The sequence below is a fragment of the Nannospalax galili genome, unplaced genomic scaffold (genome assembly GCF_000622305.1).
Source record: "Nannospalax galili isolate Female #2095 unplaced genomic scaffold, S.galili_v1.0 scaffold215, whole genome shotgun sequence".
NCBI classification, from domain to species: Eukaryota; Metazoa; Chordata; class Mammalia; order Rodentia; family Spalacidae; genus Nannospalax; species Nannospalax galili.
The window spans coordinates 2,155,970-2,169,016 of record NW_008338533.1 but is presented as its reverse complement, the minus strand read 5'-3'; the positions used below and the strand labels follow the sequence as shown (position 1 = coordinate 2,169,016).

At 47.2% G+C, this 13,047-nt stretch overlaps 1 protein-coding gene across 3 annotated transcripts in view; it reads left to right on the top strand.

Annotated features, from left to right (window-relative positions):
• Rarb (retinoic acid receptor beta) overlaps positions 1-13,047 on the top strand; it is a 460,578-nt gene that overhangs the window by 308,523 nt on the left and 139,008 nt on the right. The window contains exon 1 of one of the 3 annotated variants that reach the window (XM_008833144.3): positions 3,791-4,516. The exons of 1 other annotated variant lie outside the window; for it this stretch is intronic. In XM_008833144.3, coding sequence (XP_008831366.1) covers positions 4,360-4,516 — 157 coding nt within the window. In that variant the 5' untranslated portion in view covers positions 3,791-4,359. Of the gene's footprint in view, positions 1-3,790; positions 4,517-13,047 lie in introns of those variants that run through there. One more of the 3 variants, XM_008833145.3, reaches the window with a different exon arrangement.

Here is a 13,047-nt window from a genome sequence, read left to right as displayed (position 1 = left end):
CACGTCCCCTTTCAGAGACAGAGGAACTGTGTTAAGACAGGTTTGCCAACAGAAAAACTTTCGTCTGGGTTTGTTTACTTGCCTGCTTGTTTGGGAGACAGGTGCTGATGTATCAGAAGCTGGCCTCCAACACAATTTGAAGTTGAGGATGACTTCGAATTCCTGATCCTACTGCCTCCATCTACTCTTGAGTGCTGAGATTACAGGTACATATACAGCAGTTTATGTAGTACTGAGGATCAAACGAAGACTGGCTAGGCAAGCACTCTATCAAATGAGCCCCAGCCCCAGCCCCAACTGGGAAACATCTTAAAAATGACCAAAAAAATCATAGAAAAGATAGGTGTGTCATTTTAAAACAACGCACCGGACTTGGGTGTTGGCTGTGGCCTGGGTGGGTGTGCCTGTGCCTGGGAGCAGCTTCTGAGCCACAGAGTCTATCTGGAGGAGCAGGGCGGGCCGCATGCACACCAACACAGCTCTTTCTTCAGGAAACTCTGCAGCTCCCACATGTTTGCCGAGTGTGATTCATGGCATTTCGCTCAGATTGTCCGGTGGGTAATTGCTACGCGAAAACCAGAGAAACAGATGTAGACCCTGAACCCTGGCTGTAAATTCCTGTTTTATGATTATGGGTTTCAAATGTGCTGTGTCACACTGACAAACACCCAGTGACTCTCAAGCGCAATGGATTTTGCTCTCAAACTTTGGCTTTTTGGTTTTTGGTTTTTACTTGATTGTTTACTGGGAAAAACTTTTATTAGACCATTGATTGATCAAACACAAGGAAAATAGAAGAGATGACACATGTTGGAATTTTTTTCCCTCTAAAGGAATAATTGGGAAGATAACTTCCAAGTATTTAAGTCATATTTGAAGTAGGTATCAGTCATTTAAACTTCATTATGAACAAATTAAGTAGCTCATCTTTTACTTTCTATGCTATTCATTAATCATTATAGCACATGGTTATATATTTAAAGAATTGCCACTTATTTGTGGGTCTTAAAAGGAAGTGTTCAGAGGAAGAATTGAGTTTTCAAAAAGTATAACAATTAGGTTTACTGACAAAGAGATGCTAAGAAATGTGGCTGACTTACGAGTTCATTTTGTAAATTAATACTTAGATTAAGTAATAGCCTAATCCTTGCTACCAGCATAATTAATACATGGTGAGAAGTGATTAATTGACTGGTGAATCCCACTGCATTATACAGAGCCCATAATATTCCATCCACTAGGATTTAAATATCATTGGTTTCAAAGCTCACATTTATTTCTCTGAAGTTAAAAAACCATCAACGTCATTAGAAATCGAAATTTTTCTTGCACAAAGAAAGAAATCCCCCAGTCTCCTAGACAGACAGACAGACAGACAGACAGACACACACACACACACACACACACACACACACACAGAATGAGAGCGAGAGCAGGAGGGGGGTGCAATAAATAGTACAGGACTGGGAAAGACATTTGGGAGCAGATCCTCCTTTCCTAGATGGGACTGACTCTCTGACTTACGGACTGGCAATGGACAGAATTTGGGGGTCCATTCCACAGAGCCCCGCCTCACTTCCTGTGACCAGCACCTCCAGGGCAGGCACCAGATGTGCGCTTCCAGGGACTGAGCTTTCTCACCTCTTAATTCCGTGTTTCACAGATGCCTCTCCCCTCAGTCCACACCTCTTCCTCCACCTTCAGTACCGGGTGTGAATGACTCAGTTTCCAGGGAACCCGGGGTCCTTAAGGAGGCATTTGGGGTTTTACGTCTTGCAGACCAAGCAGAAATTAATGTATTGTTTTCTGTGACTTTACAGCTGCTCAATGGCAGTGTGTTACATGTTTGTTTTGTAAATTCCTATGTGCTCCCTCACTTAGGATGTGTTTTCTTTGTAGTTAAAGGCTTTCTAATAATAAGTCGGTTATAAAATGAATGGCCACATAATAGAGGGAAAAAAAACCACAAATTCAGTGAAATCTCACCCCCTACCACCCTGAACATTTCAGCGTTGAGAACTGAGCTTGCTGGGCTTCAGTTGTTGCTGTTGTTTTGTTTTTGTTGTTAAGACAGGGTCCCGCTGTATAGCTCTGGCTGACCTAGACCTCCCTATGTAGACCAGGCAGGCCTTCAACCCAGAGACCCGCCTGCTTCTGCCTCTGGAGTGCTGGGATTAAGGGCGTGCACCACGATGCCAGGATTTCAGCTGCCATCTTGAGGTACCTCCTTAGGAGACGCTACCTCCGGGAGGGTGTGTGGTTTATGCCACACAGCAGCTGCTAGACGGAGCAGCATCTCAGAAAGGGTGGGCACCCCTGGCAGGGTTTCCTGGAGGCCAGTGTGCAGTCTGGTACTGCCCAGAAGGGGGACTGAAGCCCAGATTTCTCTGCCCTGGGCATGGGGGCTCTCTCTCCCTGCCTACCTCCTTACTAGGGAGGTAGAGAAGACAGGAGGGGCCTGAGCTCCTTTCAGTACCCTCTAAGCTGACTGCAATCCCCCTTCAGGTGGCTTCCTTTGAAAGCCTGGTCTGCCTGGGTGTATTTGTACAAAGTGTCTCCAAGTTTTGACATGACCAGAAAGCTGCTCAGTCCTCTGGGCTGAGTCCCCATGAGAGGTTATAAAAAGAAATCAACTTATCTGAAAATTGTTTTTAAAAACAGGCAAGATTGGACAGGGCTGGTATGAGTAAAGCCTTCAGAAATATAAAACCCTCATCCCTACTCAGTTTTCAAAAGATGTATTTAATTATGTGCCCAGCATGTGCACGGTGCAGGGGCCCCCTCCCAGCTGGGTGGTGGCTGTGGGAACAGGGAGCCATTCAGGTTGGATTGGGGACCCAGGGAGCTGGGGTCTGGCCATCACTGAGCCACACGGTCTCGGCAGAGCTGAGCCTTCCCGTAGAGGTTCAGAGGCTCAGTCTCAGCTGACATCTCTTTTGTGTGTTCATACTGAGGACTCAGGTCGTGTTTCAGTCCTGTGAATGGTATTTCAGGTCCATTGGACAGATGAGAAAAATGAGTCAGACAAATTCAGTACTTTCTGAGAAACACAGCTGGCCAGGGGCAGAAACAAAATTGGAACCTAGCTCTCAATATCACTCCCAATCCACGCTGACCGCTGTGTTTTCTCCAGCCAGAAATCTCATGACAGAGAGGGAGAGTGGACGACAGGGAGAGGGAGGGGGCCGCTAACTGGTAACTAATTTGTAGCTGCTCGGGTGCTTTGGCCTGCAGGGGATTTTTAAGTCTAAGTGGGACCCGGAAGGTGCTTTGGGGGGGGCTGGAATCAGGGAGACCCCTCAGCTAAGTGCGTGCAAGAAGGAGAAAGAAGAAATAAATAAAACACAAGGCCACAACGGAAAGTTTCTCAGCCTGGGGCTTCTTCCTAGAGGTTGGCAGGTCCCGGGACTGCAGTCGGGGCTAGCCCGGTGCATCCGCGGGGGCGCGGGCTCTCCGGGTCTGCAGTCGGGGCTAGCCCGGTGCATCCGCGGGGGCGCGGGCTCTCCGGGTCTGCAGTCGGGGCTAGCCCGGTGCATCCGCGGGGGCGCGGGCTCTCCGGGTCTGCAGTCGGGGCTAGCCCGGTGCATCCACAGAGGCGCGGGCTCTCGGCAGCAGGGACCGGGCGGGAGGATCTCCCAGGCCGGCAGGGGCGAGGGTCTAGCCCAGAGCGGAGCCAGGCGTGGCGCAGGGCGCGGCCCGCATTGTGTGCCGGAGCCGCGGGGAGCCGAGCCTGGGCCGGCCGCTCTCCGCTGGCTCCGGCAGGGCTGCTGGGAGTTTTTAAGCGCTGCGAGGATCCTGGGAGTTGGTGATGTCAGACGGTTGGGTCATTTGAAGGTTAGCAGCCCGGGAAGGGTTCACCGAAAGTTCACTCGCATATATTAGGCAATTCAATCTTTCATTCCGGGTGACAGAAGTGGTAGGAAGTGAGCCGCTCGGAGGCAGGAGGGTCTATTCTCTGCCAAAGGGGGGACCAGAGCCCCCCCGCGCCGCCGCCGCCGCCCGGGGATGCCGAGGACGCGCGCCACCCGCGCAGGGCGCATCTGGGCACCGGCGGGGTAGCAGCCGCGCGCTCCCCGGGGCCTGAGCCGCCCGCGCCCGGAGCGCAGCAGTCGGGGGAGCGGCGGGAACCCCCGCCCGGCTGGATCGGCCGAGCGAGCCTGGAAGATGGTAAATGATCATTTGGATCAATTACAGGCTTTTAGCTGGCTTGTCTGTCATAATTCATGATTCGGGGCTGGGAAAAAGACCAACAGCCTCCGTGCCAAAAAAGGGGCAGAGTTTGATGGAGTTGCTGGACTTTTCCGAGCCGCTCGCCTCCGCACCCACAGGATAGGCAGTCGGGCAGCGCGCGCCGAGATCATGTTTGACTGCATGGATGTGCTGTCCGTGAGTCCCGGGCAGATCCTGGATTTCTACACGGCGAGTCCGTCCTCCTGCATGCTGCGGGAAAAGGCTCTCAAAGCCTGCCTCAGCGGATTCTCCCAGGCCGAATGGCAGCACCGGCACACCGCTCAATGTAGGTTTATTTTTTTTCCTTTCTTCTACCGAGAAAAAAAAAAAATTTTTCTCTCTTGCATGCAATAAAGACGTCGGAAGAAAAGTGCGTTGGAACCAAGACAAAGGGTTTAATGATTTAATGCTGGTGGGGTGTCATGGACTGGCATGCTATGAATTCCATTTCTTTCTGCCCCAGTAACCCCTCGGGCGCCCAGGTTTCCCCTTTGCCGCCCTGTTCTCCCTTGGAAACGGTGTTTCAGGTGTGCATGGAGGGAAGGGGACTTTGAAGCACGCTTCCAGTGGGGCAGCTTGACACACCGTGCAGTTGTGACTGTGAGCGGGCGGCACAGGGTTTAACTTTGCTGTGCACCCGCCTTGTGTGTTTGAGCAGTACAAAGTAATTAAGTAGCCCATCTTCCTGGCAAGGAGGGCCAGCTCCTGAAGAAGGTGGCTGCTGGGCGGCTCGCACTCCCCTCCCGAGGAAGGCAATGTGTCTTCCGCTGACCCGGCTGCCACTTTGTTGGTCTAAGAAGTTGCTGTTTTGCTAGGAGCCGCTGGCCACCAACACCCCTCGGGTTGACCATCCATTATTTTCATATCTTGCAATTCAGCCAGGAGCCCGGATTTTAAGTTGAAGGAGAAGAAATCTAAGCCGGGGAGCCTCGTTTTTAAAAACAATATTGACTGTTTGGTTATCTGATGCTGACAGGGTAGAAGGCTCCATCGGTCAACAGTAGCTCGGCCACAGGCCTGAGAAATGGCCAGGAGTCCCGGGAAGTCCCACCTTGGGGCAGCGGTGGGGGCCTACAGGATGCTTGGCCACTCTGACAGTGATTTAGATAAATGGCCCAGCTATCTATCAAAATGTTTTTAGTACTTGATTTGACAATTCATTGGAGCATTAGCCTGAAAATGACATTTTAAATCTTTGTTTTCAAAGAGGTCAAAGTTTAACTGGAAGACATTGACTTTTCCTAATAACAGGGTGGCTTATCTGGGGGTGGGGGGGCCTTTCGGGTGCGCTTTGTGAAACTTTTGCTTCGGAATAAAAGTCTTGCTTCTTGGGCCAGAAAATCAACAGGTTTGAGGCTGAAAAATCAATAATCATTTGATGCCAACAGACTGGCTTGTCAGACAGCACTCACAGAGCCACCAGCAGCCACAGAACATAGTTTCCAGAAAGCGGCCCTAGCCGCTGCCCTTTTCTGTTTGGTTTTTTTCTGTTTGCTTTTTCTGTTTGGTTGCTCATTTTCTTTTGGGAGACGGAAAAAAAAAATACCAGAGTGTTGCAAAATCATTTTCCAATGCACTAACAACCTGCGGATTTCTCCTTTCCTTAGCAATTAACAGTGTGAACCTTGCAATTGGAATCCCAGGGAACTCGGGCACTGTGAAACTGACTTGTTAGGGAAGAGTGCAGTGAGATACTATTTCGCTAGGGCAAGAATGGCTCGGGATCGTCTTGGGAAGCTGTTGGATGGAGCAGAGGTTTCACCTGGAGAAATTCTCCCTTTTGTAACTGGCCTTCCAAACAAGTCTATTGGGTTGCAGGAGTGGAGGGAAAAGCTTTGTTTGTTCTTGAACAAGTTAAACAAGGGATTTGCTTTATCTAGGTAGAGCTGCTGGTGACTGTGTCACTGGCCCAGGGCAAGCCGATAAGCAAGAAGTGTTGATAACAGCCTGGGTTAGCTAACCAAAGAGACTTGCATTAGACAGAGTAAATAAGGCCTTTGACAAAGGGATTTCAGAAATTCCAGTGTCTTATTTTTGTAAGCAGGGTAATTTGTGCTCCTAGTGGTCAGTTTCACCAGAGTTTCAACCCCATACCCCAACTTTGTGCTAAATGAGTGAAATGTCAATATTGCCTGTGCCCGGCAGAGTTGCTCTGTCCTCCACAAACCGCTTTATGACCAGACTCTTCAGTTGATTCAGGGATTAAGTTTTTAAGGATAAACAAAACTAAAACAATTCTTTGCCTTAAAGATTCGAACAAATGTCTGTGCCGCTTGGCGGTTGGGCTTTTGAAATGAAAACCTTTGAGGGCTACGTCTGCCTAAGACCTTAGAGCCCACAGACGTTTTCCATTTTACTTAATGGCTGTTTTGAAGAGAAGCAGATCAGCTTTTGCTCTTCACACAGGAAACAGTGGGCAAGGAGAAAAAGCTGGTACAAATTCCTCTGAAACTATTTTCAGCCTTGTGAGGCTACTTAGTTTTTCATGGGTGGGTGGGTGTGTGTGTGTGTGTGTGTGTGTGTGTGTGTAAAACCTTTGAACTATCTCAGAACCTCACTTTGAAAAGTGTTAGAATATTCACTGTATTTTCTTTTTAATTTTAAAGACAGAAAAATGATATGCCAACCAGCTGTCGGTTGTAGCTGGGTCTGTGAACTGTTTGCAGTAAACACTGGAAATCAGGATTAGGGGCTACTAAGGGAATGTGGTATAAATATCAGAATGAAGGGCAGAGGACCCTGGAAGTCAGCCATCCACCACTTGGGGTCTGTTCAGATGTCTCCCAGATTCTCCTGGTTTTAGGTAACTCCAGATGTTTTCTGCATTAATTGTTCCATGAGCACAGAATCATCTTAATATTTTGTGGTCTAAATATGTTGCTTTTGGTGAAATAAGGAGTGTATCAATTTCTTGGCCCACTTCCCTGTTTTCTCCACTCAACACATCAAAAAAAAAGGGGGGGGGAAATGTTTTCTTTTTGAAATAGGGTTTTGCTCATTAATGAGAAGAAATTATTTTTAAAACAGCTAGCGGTGATGTGTGATTAAGGAACAAGAAAAGTCCCCTTCTTAAAACCTTAGCTAAGACCTGAATTTTAAGTATATGCACAGTGTCCTCTCCTAGTGAGATATAACTTGGGGTCAAAGTGGCAGAATTCAAGTTGCCCTCTGAAAGACAGACTAAATAAAGACTGACAGCCACCGTATGAATTGAGTGGCATTTTGAATAAATATTTCAGTGAAAAGGCCCAATTGTTTTTCTAAAGTAGGACATAATTTTCTGCTTCTCAGTCACATGACCTGGGAAGCAACACCATTAGAGAGAAGAAAGGGGACATTTGCTTAAATCTCAGAGTGCAGAACAGGGTCATTCTTAAAAACAAGGGGGAAAAAAATCAGTTTTCCTTCCCAGTAGAAAATAAGAGAAATATTAATATACTGTCAATTTCCAGCTAAATGAGTATGTTTGGCAAATCAGGAGAAAAACAACAAAAAAAATGCAGGGGTTAAAATTTTATCACCAGAAAAGGGTGAATTCCAAAAAGCAAGATGAAAGATCGGGAGAGGCAGGCTGTGATCTGCTTACTCTGAAGCTGTTAATTTGGAATTAATTCCGCAGCTACAGTTCGAATTTGACTCTCCAGCAGGACCAGAAAGCTGTGCCATTGGATCTGATCTTTTTTCCTTAATACATAGGAAACGGACCACAGTGTCTTTTTGTGATATTATCTGACTAGAATCAGATGCTTCCTTCTCATTTTGGAGCACACAGAACCAGCCAGGACCATCATGGTTTGGGTTTTTTGTTTTGTTTTCGCTTTGTTTTTTTTTTGTTGTTGTTTTTCCTCTTTTTTTTTTTTTTAACAAAAAACAGAATAAAATGTTCTTTGGATTTCAGATACATAATTTTTACAGTCAACATACGTTAAAACACAAAAATGGTTGAAAAAGAAAGAAAACCTTACCCTTTCCTCCTTTACACGTCCCACAAGCATCATTAAATTCTGACCCACAGAGGAAATCCATGATAAAGAACAAAGATTATCAATTCTCTCTTAGGTAACTTAGAGTTCTCTGAATAAAAAAGTTTTTAGAGGAAGAAAGACTACAGGGGTTAATTGGGAAGCTAGTGTCTGGGGGTAGATGTAAAGCCCAGAACAAATATGAGTGTCTTTTCCAGGCTGCTGAGGACTTTAGCTGTAAGTGTGGTGTTCTTGAAAAGAATTTTCTGTGGAGTTTGAGCTACATGTAAGTGCCAATAAATTCCTCCTTAAATGGCATTTTTATACTTTAAATGTTCTCATATAAATTCAGTTAACTATCAATTAAATAGATTATTTCAGAGATGAGAGTTTTCCATGAAGGTTAATCAGAAAAATGTTGGCTGGAAACCTTTTCAAAGATATTAACGTTGAATCTTGCCTTTCAAATTACAGGGCAGTTATGGTGATCGTATATCTCTGAGTTTCTAGAATAACTCACTTTCAAATGTACTGCCACCACCGTTCCCATGTCAGTCACTGAAATATGCCAGCTACCTCATCATTACAACCTCTCCAGGGCTGCCCCTTGAACCCAGATGTGGCACAGGCTTTGGATTCCATACTCAGTATAACCAGGAACCTCACGACTTTATTTTCCCATTATGACTGAGGATTGCCTGGTGTTTCTGGATCGTTCTTCTGAACATGAATTCCTTTTGTAGCCAATTGCAGATCTGTAACTGGAAGGCCAGCCCTGCAGACTGCCCAGGCTCTGCTTCCCGCTGCAGCATGTGGACTGGGCTGGGCTGGGGGGAAGGACATGACATCTAGTTGAATGATTGTGAGCAAATCTGTGCCAGCCCTTCACCAGCTTCTTAAAATTTCGGATTGGAGGTGCTGGAGGAGGGAAGGCAGTCGCCAGGGCGTTCAGACTGATCGGGATCCTGTCTGTAAGTGACTTGACCTGAGTAGCTCTGGCTCTATAGGAAGTGTGATGACCTGCCAGGTACAAGAGAGCAAGCCTGGGCTACCACCGCATTTGTCAGTCTGGTGCCCTGAACTCTCCCCTTTCTGTTCTTGGCTTCCTGACCTCATCATTAAGAAGCAAGATCCAGATCCCAACTCAGCCCAAATCCCTTTAAATAAAGGAAAAATACGTTCCAAGATTCTGTCTGCTAGTATCAAGAGAGGCGAGCCTCTGTTTGTCCCGGTTCAGGCTTAGAACTGCTGACGTGCTTGCTCTCTGGCCTTATAGGGTGGGGAGCTGCAAGTGGGCTGGGGGGCTAAGATAAGAGTAGGACCTGCAGGATAAGGCCAGGATAACAGGAAGTGATGTCAGCCAGGCGACCCAGCCTGCAGAGCACTTCCTCCAGGCCCCAGGCCTTCAGGGCCACCAGGGAAGAACCCACCCTGGAAGGAGTAGAATCAGCAGGTTTAGAGGGGCCATGGTGGGGATCATGACCCTGACACCCTTCAGCAGAACCAAGGATGACTTGGAGAAAAAGGGGGTTTTAATTCAGCGACCTCTGAGACCCCATGTTTCAGTCATGTAATGGATGTTCCCAGCTGTCAAGTCCAGGTCCTTGTCTCCTAAGATAGTCCAGCCATCACCAGATACCATCCTCCCACCAACCCTGCCAGCAGTTCCTACAGAACAGAAGGGGAATCCACACCATGGGGCCAGTCCCAGGGACTCCTAGTTACCTCCGTCAGTTCAGAGTTCACACCAGGCCTGCGTCCTGTGTTGGCTAAAGAGAGCCCTTTGCCGCCAGCCCGAAGTCACAGCAACGTTCTTTCCCTTCCCATCAGCCTTGACCCAGGTGTTTTACCTTTTCAGGTTTTTCTGGCTTGAGATTTAGAGAGAGAATTCACATGCAAAGCCTCCACTGATTTTCTGATGCCTATTTTTAAAGTTGGCACCTTGCTATGTAAATTTACTATGGAAGGAGTTATTCTCCCAACTTGACCCAGATGTGGAGGGATATTTGCTAGGCCTGGTGGCATCCTCCTCCTGGTGGTGGCATCCTGGTGGTGGCATCCTCCTGGTGGTGGCATCCTCCTGGTGGTGGCATCCTCCTGGTGGTGGCATCCTCCTGGTGGTGGCATCCTCCTGGTGGTGGCATCCTGGTGGTGGCATCCTCCTGGTGGTGGCATCCTAGTGGTGGCATCCTCCTGGTGGCATCCTCCTGTAATCCCAGCACTTGGAAGACAGAGGCAAGAGGATCTGTACAAGGTCAGCCTTGGTTATCTGTAAAGAGCTGGGGACTACCTGGAGTAGGAGAGCCCCTTTCTCAAAAAAAAAAAAAAAAATTTTTTTTGTTACTCTATATCAACTGCTGTTTTGCCACAGATTAAAATTTTATAAATCAGAAAAAAAAGAGTGAATCCCAATACTGCAGGTGAGACTAAGTGAGTTGCATCAATTAACTGGAAAAGGGAGGTTTGGGTCTCTATCCCAATTTTCTTCCAATTTCCAGAGAAGATGAAGAAGTCGTATAGCTCCCTCTTCTAAGAAATATTAAAGCTTTCTGCAGCGCCCATGCCTTTGTCAGCCATCAAAGTCTGTAATTATGAAACGGCTGATGGTCTGAAGGCCCTTTCAGCTTCAAAAGATTTTTTAGGGTCTGGTCTATTGGAAAGCTTGGGGGTATAATTAGCTAAAATGGAAGTGGAGGCAGCAAAATTTAGTTCCTGATGTTTTAATTTAGCTCAGTACCACCATGTGTTGTTGAAGAGAATTCTTAAAGGCATACATAATTATTTCATTACGGTCCTCGGGATGCTTTCATTGCTCTTAATGACAAGAAGCCATATAAAAAGGCATACATTTTAATTAGGCCTTCTTATATTTACATCAGATAAATAACAAATAATTGATGAAAAACAAGCCTTTGGAATGGATGGCTTCACGTAGTGCACTGGTTACAGTTTAATGATGGAACATCTCTCTGCTGCTTTGCATTTTAATTATCTAGACATGGCCATGGTGCCAATCCACAACAACAAAAATTGCACGAATACCCCAGACGGAAAGCCAGAAAGGTAGCCAGACGCACATCTCCGAGGACCTAAACTGCCAGTTCCGTTCATTTCACTGTTTGTTATCGCTCTTTCGATCACTAATCTTTGATGTTTCATCCTTGTGGATTGGAAGCCTCAGTGGTTTCCTGGGGCATCTTTAACAGCCACATCCAGCCGTGAACTCTCTCCTCTTGGGCTACCTGACTTGAAGGCTCTCCTGAAGGTATCTTGTCAGGTATGTGCTGGAAATTCAAAAGAGCCTGCTGCGTGTTCCAGGCTTGCTTCCCTTTTGATTTTTATATGAAAACCCATTCCACATGATTCATCTGTTTTGGTGTGCAGAACACTAATTGTTATTATTGATTTTAAATTCCATGACCATTACAAGTAACCCAGATGACTGGCAGATAAAGGGTAATAATGCATGGAGTTCTGAACTGTTTCATGTTTGTCTGGAGTACTTTATGTGCTCAATATTAACTGCCCCATTGAAACTAACTGCTGTATCAAATAACAGTCAATCAAATGAATGTACTCAGAGATTATTTATTGAAAGCTTTAATTGTTCACTGGGGCCCTGCTTATCAGAGGAAATAAAAGGACCTGGGGATGGGAAGAGCAGGTCTGGACTGATGAGCAAAGTTGGAGGATGCCGAGGTGCCGGCATCTCTCGTTCACTGCTTGATGATGGTAGTCTGTGTTGAGTGCCTATGGAGGGGATCCCGTCTCCAGTGCATGGGAGGCCCTCGGGTGGGGAGGAGGACAGCCTAGCTGCTCTCAGGGTAGGCTGGGAGAGCCTCTCCTCGCTGAGCTTGACGGTGTCTTCCAGCCCTCTCCCATCGTCACCCTGTTTGCATCTCTCCACCTCTGCACCACATCGCTGCCTGATAGTCTGAGATAACTGGAAATAGCTCAATTTGACGCAGGGTCGATTTCCACAGCTATGAAATGGGGACAGTAATGTGCACCGTGCAGAATTCATGGAAGGACCGGGGAGTACGTGAATCAGCATTCTACTCCTATCTGTGCTCCGTTCATAGGTGTTTATGGTTCCGATCTAAGTCTGCTGCCTTTGGCCAGTGCATACTGACTTGTGCTGGACAGGACCTTTGCAGTCATGTCCATGTTGTCATTCATCTGCCGTCTGCTGCTCCTCACCCAGGTGACTGTCCTTTTTACGTGTTAGTGATTAAGCATCTCTCTGGTTCTGCTTCAAGGGTAGCCACTTACCAAACCCCCAGATTTGCACACGTGACTGACAGTGATTGGGGAAGACTTGTCACCTGCAAAGCTGTCCCAGGAGGCTTAGCCCAGAGTGGCTATTGTGGCATCTATGTTTTCCTTACTTACTGATGCACTTGATGTTGCAGAGGGTCCATCCATCAAAGGCTGATGGGAAGCTGCCCTGTGCCAGCTTGATACGCTCTTTGAAGGAGCCCCCAGCTTGAGCGTCCGTGCTTGCTCAGGTGGCTTTTCCGTTTCTGTCATGGTGGAGGGCTCCAGTAGTCTCTGAAGGAGGTACACAAGAGGAGTTTACACCTACCTTAAGCAATGAAGTAAACCCATACCTTCCCAACTCTGGAAAACTCGTTTCTGGAGTGCTTAGGGAGTAATTATGTTCCTTGGGATTGGGTTGGATTCACAGACTCTTGGAAGCTTCTCGTTCTCTGTGACTTACTGCTGTGTAACACACAGTCACCACACTTACTGGCCTAACAGTTAACTATCTGCCCATCCTCTGGATTGATTGGACTTAACTGGGCAGACCACATGCTGCATGTGATGTCAGCTGGGGTGTGGCACCCAGGGCCGG